Source organism: Solanum verrucosum, unplaced genomic scaffold (genome assembly GCF_900185275.1).
Source record: "Solanum verrucosum unplaced genomic scaffold, falcon-dt-bn FXZP01000147.1, whole genome shotgun sequence".
Classification (NCBI taxonomy): domain Eukaryota; kingdom Viridiplantae; phylum Streptophyta; class Magnoliopsida; order Solanales; family Solanaceae; genus Solanum; species Solanum verrucosum.
In genome coordinates, this window is record NW_026020343.1 from 2,141,459 (window position 1) to 2,147,458 (window position 6,000).

Genomic DNA, 6,000 nt, shown 5'->3' on the forward strand with positions numbered 1-6,000 from the left:
GCATCGGCCAACTCATTCTGTGTTCTGGGAGTATGTCTGAACTCAATCTTGCGAAATCTTTTGCGCAATTTCTGTATATATTGCACGTACGGAGTGATCTTTGGGTTCTTCACGGCCCATTCTCCTTGAACTTGGTGAATCAGCAGATCTGAATCTCCAATAACCAACAGCTCATGAACATTTATATCGATGGCCATCTTCAAACCGAGGATGCAAGCTTCATACTCGGCCATGTTGTTCGTGCAATTAAATTGGAGTTTAGCCGCCATAGGATAATGCTGACCGGATTCTGACACTAAGACTGCTCTGATACCTTTCCCTTGGTGATTTGCCGCTCCATCAAAGAATACTCTCCAACCAGGATATGCTTCAGAAATATCTTCACCCACAAACGCTACTTCTTCATCGGGAAAATAAGTCTTGAGCGGTTCATACTCTTCATCAACTGGATTCTCCGCAAGATGATCAGCCAAGGCTTGTGCTTTTATCGCCTTTTGTGTCACATACACAATGTCAAACTCACTCAAAAGCATTTGCCACTTAGCCAACTTCCCGGTCGGCATTGCTTTCTGGAAAATATACTTCAATGGATCCATCCTGGAGATAAGGTACGTGGTATAAGAAGACAAATTATGTCTCAACTTTTGAGCGATCCAAGTCAAAGCACAACATGTTTTCTCCAAAAGAGTGTAACGAGCCTCATATGGAGTGAACTTTTTACTCAAGTAATAAATGGCTCGCTCCTTCTTTCCAGTCTCATCATGTTGACCAAGCACGCATCCCAATGCATTATTTGAGACCGACAAATATAGCAATAATGGACTCCCTTCTCGTGGAGGGACTAACACCGGTGGATTGGACAAATAGTCCTTGATGGTATCGAAAGCAGTTTGACATTCTCCGGTCCACTTGGTTGAGGCATCTTTTTTCAATAACTTAAAGATGGGCTCACACACCACGGTGGATTGAGCTATGAACCGGCTGATGTAGTTCAACCTTCCTAAGAAACTCATCACCTCTTTTTTGGTCTTCGGAGGAGGTAAGTCTTGAATTGCCTTGATCTTGGAAGGATCTAGCTCGATACCTCTTCTACTAACTATGAATCCGAGTAACTTCCCTGCAGGTACTCCAAATGCACATTTGGCTGGGTTCAATTTCAAATCATACCTACGTAACCTGTTAAAGAACTTTTCCAAGTGTGTTAGGTGATCCGAACTCTCGCGGGATTTTATGATGACATCGTCCACATACACCTCAATTTCTTTGTGGATCATATCATGGAAAATGGTGGTCATAGCTCTCATGTAAGTGGCTCCAGCATTCTTGAGGCCGAACGGCATCACTCGATAATGGTACACTCCCCAAGGTGTGATGAATGCTGTTTTTTCTGCATCTTCTTCATCCATTAGAATCTGGTGGTATCCCGCAAAGCAATCCACAAAAGATTGCAACTCATGCTTAGCACAATTATCGATGAGTATGTGGATGTTTGGCAAAGGGAAATTATCTTTTGGACTTGCTTTGTTGAGATCCCGATAATCCACGCATATCCTGATTTTTCCATCTTTCTTCGCCACTGGAACAATGTTGGCCAGCCAAGTAGGATACTTGGTCACTTCAACAACTTTTGATTCGATCTGCTTCATGACCTCCTCTTTTATCCTTAAACTCAGATCGGGCTTGAACTTTCTGGTTTTCTGCTTTACTGGACAGTACTCTGAATTGATAGGCAGCTTATGAGAAACAATATCAGTGCTTAACCCTGGCATATCATCATAAGACCAGGCAAACACATCGATGTATTTTCTGAGCAGCTTGATCAATTCTTCTCTTTCTGTTGCTGCCAAATGGACACTGACTCGTGTTTCTCTGACCGACTCGCCATCTCCTAAGTTTACTGTCTCTGTTTCATCTAGGTTGGCTTTTTATCATCTTCAATTTGCCTCAAGTCCTCGGTAAGGTGTTCAGGCATCATAGTTTCCTCATCATATTCTTCACATTCACCTTCATCGACCTTACTTAGTTCGCCGTGTTCGTGACATGTCATGACATTGGCAGGTTTAGATTCATTTTTACTGAAAAGAACAACAAATCAACCATGTTAGATAGAAAGGGTTTAAATGTATTTGTTGCAGAATAATTCGCAATGGCAAGATAATCAATTTAAAATAAACGAGGCTTTCATTGGAATTTTAAAAAAGGAGTACAAACTTTGGTCATGACTCATGAGTCATTTCCTTTTTAAACATTACGATGAAAAATAAAGTGACATAAATGGTGGTTTTGGGCCTCGTCCGAACAACACCGATTTTCAAAAAATAAAACTTCAAATCTTGTCTTTGTCTACCAAGCCATTCGATGGATCATAAGTGGAGTGGCCATCCAATTATGCAGCGTCTCTCCAGGTCCGGCATCTCGGATGGTGGGTGTTGTTGTGCATTCTGTCGAGATCACATCACAATCTTCTTCATCAAACAATCTTCCCATCCCTTCCACTAGATCATCAATCTCAGGCTCTAAAGCTTTAGCAACAAATGACTGGTACAATGCTGGAATAGGCTTCGGTATATCACAATCATGTTTCTTCCTTGTTTCTGCTTCAAACAATTCTTCTTCTGTTGGGGCATAACCGATACCGAATCGAAAATTTTGAAGTGGTATAGGAAGAGGTTCGGATATGCCATCCAAATTCTTGCCTAACTCACGCCCAGGTTCAAAACCACTTCTCAGCATAGTTGTGGCTAGCATTTTATACATTTGCGGCATTGGTACTTGCAATGTCGTATCTTCGAAAGTAGCATTCATTATCTCCACCATGTGAAAGTCAGTTCTCTGAGAAGACTCTTCGATAACTCGAATGGAGAAACTAGGGTACCTACAGTCACTCCCTTCACCATGAATGACAATTTCATGTTCCTCCCAGATGAACTTCAAAAGTTGATGCAATGTGGATGGAACTGCTCCAACAGCATGGATCCATGGTCTTCATAGCAATAAGTTGTAACTTGTAGATATACCCATCACCTGGAATTCAGTGACAAATTCTGCAGGCCCCATTTGGATACACAAGTCTACTTCTCACATGGTCTCCCTTTGCGAACCATCAAACGCCCTTACATTCATGCGGCTTTGACGGATTTTCCCTACATCATAATTTAGCTGAGTAAGGGTTGATAATGGGCAGATATTAAGTCCTGAGCCATTATCAATCAATACTCGCGCTACAAACTTGCCCCTGCATTTGACGGTGATATACAAGGCACGGTTGTGCATAACCCCTTCGAGTGGCAACTCTTCTTCTCGAAAAGAGATTTGATGTCTCCCAATGACATGACTTACCATGGTGGCCAGAGTCTCACCACTTGTTCCCGTCGGCACATATGCTTCATCAAGTACCTTCAACAGTGCTTTTCGATGGTACTCAGAACTCATTAATAGAGCCCAAATAGAAATTTGAGCGGGAGTCTTCTCCAAATGTTTGACAATGGAATACTCTTTAGGCTGCATTCTTCGCCAAAACTCTTCAGCCTCACCCTCTGTGATCGGCCTTTTCTGGTTCTCCTTTCTTCGTGTCTCCTGAGTTAGTTCTTCTGGAATGTAGCATCTTCCAGAGCGTGTCATCCCTTGTGCGGTGGCCGCCTGGACAACAAACCTTTCTTCGAACTGCTCATTGCTTTTTTCCTTCACCAAAGCAAATGCCTGATGAGGTGCAGTTATTACAACAAACTCTGGGCGGGCCTTTATGGTCAATGAGGCCACTGTTGGTATAAGTGAGTTGACAGCTGCTTCACCGATAGTCCCATTAGCAAGCCAATCTTCGTCTCTTTCAATCATGTTGATGGTAGCTCCTCCATGATTCGGCAATGGGTTAAGGTTCACATTGGGGGCAGGGGCTTGGAGAGTGATGACCCTGTTATCGATCAAGTCTTGAATCTTATGTTTCAGATTGATACATCCTTCTGTATCATGTCCTGCCCCTCCAGAATGGTATGCACAACGTTGATCTGCTCGAAAGAACTTTGTTGTGGGATTAATTGCCCTTGCGTCTACTGCTTGGATCAATCCTGCCGCTCTTAGACGCTCAAAGAGTTGGGTACGCGTTTCTGCCAAAGGAGTGAAAACTCTGGGAGGATTTCTTTCGAGGTTAGGGCGGGGTAGATTGTTGGCATTCGGGTTGTTTTGTCCAGGATTTTGGTAGACTGGTGCATTGGCTTGGTGATTTGGTAGTATATTTTGGTAGGTTAGTGGTTGATTTTGGTAGATGGGCGGTGGTGCTTGGTAGTTCTGTTGTGCATAGTAGATTGGGATTGGAGCTTGTGGAGATGATGGGTAAATATTTGAAGTGGGGAATCGGTTGGAGTTTTCAATGGCAGAACCAGACCCAAAATACCTTTGCGGCCTTGGCCTCGGGCTAAAAGATACAGCAGACACGTCCTCTTTCTTTTTCCTAGCGAATCCTGTGGCCATGGATGGTGAGGATTTGTTGGCGGCCTGCAAGGCAGTGAGACTTGTAACCTTTCCAGACTTGAGGCCATCTTCTATTACCTCTCCCATTCTGATCAGCTCCGAAAACTTCTGTCCCATCATAGGCAACATCCTTTCATAATACTCGGGCTCCTGAGCTCGAATAAAAGCAGAGGTTATTTCATTTTCGGTCATCACGGGTTGTACCTTTGCAGCTTCTTTCCTCCAGCGGCACGCATATTCACGATAGTCCTCCGTGGACTTTTGCTTGATTTTTTCCAAATAATATCTGTCAGGGACAGCTTCGACATTAAACTGGAATCTCTCCAAGAAATCTTTGGCCAGAGCCCCCCATGTAGACCACTGACGGAGTTCTTGAGATGTGAACCATTCTAACGCCTCCCCGCTGAGGCTTCGACTAAACAACCTCATAATCAATGCATCATTTTTCCCGATACCCACGAGTTTATCACAATAAGCTCGTAGGTGAGCCATAGGGTTCCCAATACCATTGAAGGTTTCAAATTTTGGAATTTTGTAACCTTCAGGTATTTCCAAGTCAGGGTGCATGCAAAGGTCCTCATACTCAAGTCCTGTTATCTTCCTCGAAGATTGGACACTTTTTACTGCCTCGGAGATGGCATCCTTCATGATATTCATTTCTTGTTCACGTTTTTCTTCTCTCAACCTCCACTCCTTCTCCATTTCTTCATAGTGATCCAGCTCCGGCTGAACGGGAAAGCTAGGGCATGGTTCAGGGATTGTATAGGCTGGTGGAGTTTGGAATGTTACGGAAGGGTATGCAGGCTGGCTAGGCAAAACACGTGGATTATCAGTAGCTGGGGGTGGGATTTGGTAGGTTGGTGTGAAGTTTTGGAAGTGATTAGTGTTAAGTGCTTGGTTCTGATTTGGTAATGGTGGTGGTGTTTGGTAGGAAGTGTTGGCGTAAGGAGCATTGGATACAGTTAAATCAATGGTATGAGGGTTAGGGGTGGAAGTGATTGTTCCTGTGGTATGGGTAGGGAAATGGTTGGGTAATGGGGAACTTAGTGATGGAAAAGGAGGAGGCGGTCTTCTAGTTTCAAGGGGGGGTTCATTCGATGCAATGGCCAATTTGGCCAGATCTTTGGTCTGTTGAAGCTCTTCCTGCATGTCTGCAATTCGTTGCATTAACTGATAGATCAACTCACTCTGATCAGCGAGTTCAGCATTTCTGATAGTCACATCCACTATTCCTGTTTCTTCAGAAGTACCAGTCATTTTGCTCTTGCCTTTCTCCAGAGAATGATCAGGGAAGGATGGTATGATTGCTTTAGATCTTGTAAAGTAGGGATGGTCAGCCAGTTTGATTTCAACACAGATCAGTTTTTACCTGTAGAGAAGAACAACTCAAAAGACATATGTGTTAGTTTTTGTTTTTAACGAGATATGCAAATAAAGTGACATAATAATAACCACACAAGTGTCATTTTGCTTCAAGCAGATTAATCCACGAAAATATTTTGGGTGAACGGGAGGACTCAAATGGAAAGAAAT

General features: G+C 43.3%; 1 protein-coding gene across 1 annotated transcript; it reads right to left on the minus strand.

Annotated features, from left to right (window-relative positions):
- Positions 1-1,912: 1,912 nt before the first annotated feature.
- On the minus strand, positions 1,913-5,724 carry LOC125837453 (uncharacterized). The gene is made up of 3 exons (XM_049516565.1): positions 3,083-5,724; positions 2,348-2,983; positions 1,913-2,075 (listed from the first exon to the last, which is right to left on the minus strand). The coding sequence occupies exons 1-3, from the start codon at positions 5,722-5,724 to the stop codon at positions 1,913-1,915; spliced, it is 3,441 nt and encodes a 1,146-aa protein (XP_049372522.1).
- Positions 5,725-6,000: the final 276 nt, after the last annotated feature.

What these genes read in the sequence shown, in the direction of transcription:
- LOC125837453 (XM_049516565.1), bottom strand. Translation starts at nt 5,724, where the DNA reads ATGACTGGTACTTCTGAAGAAACAGGAATAGTGGATGTGACTATCAGA. An exon ending in GGTTCGCAAAGGGAGACCAT is followed by an intron (nt 2,984 to 3,082) that starts GTGAGAAGTAGA and finishes ATTGCTATGAAG; the next exon opens with ACCATGGATCCATGCTGTTG. An exon ending in ATGATCCATCGAATGGCTTG is followed by an intron (nt 2,076 to 2,347) that starts GTAGACAAAGAC and finishes TGTTCTTTTCAG; the next exon opens with TAAAAATGAATCTAAACCTG.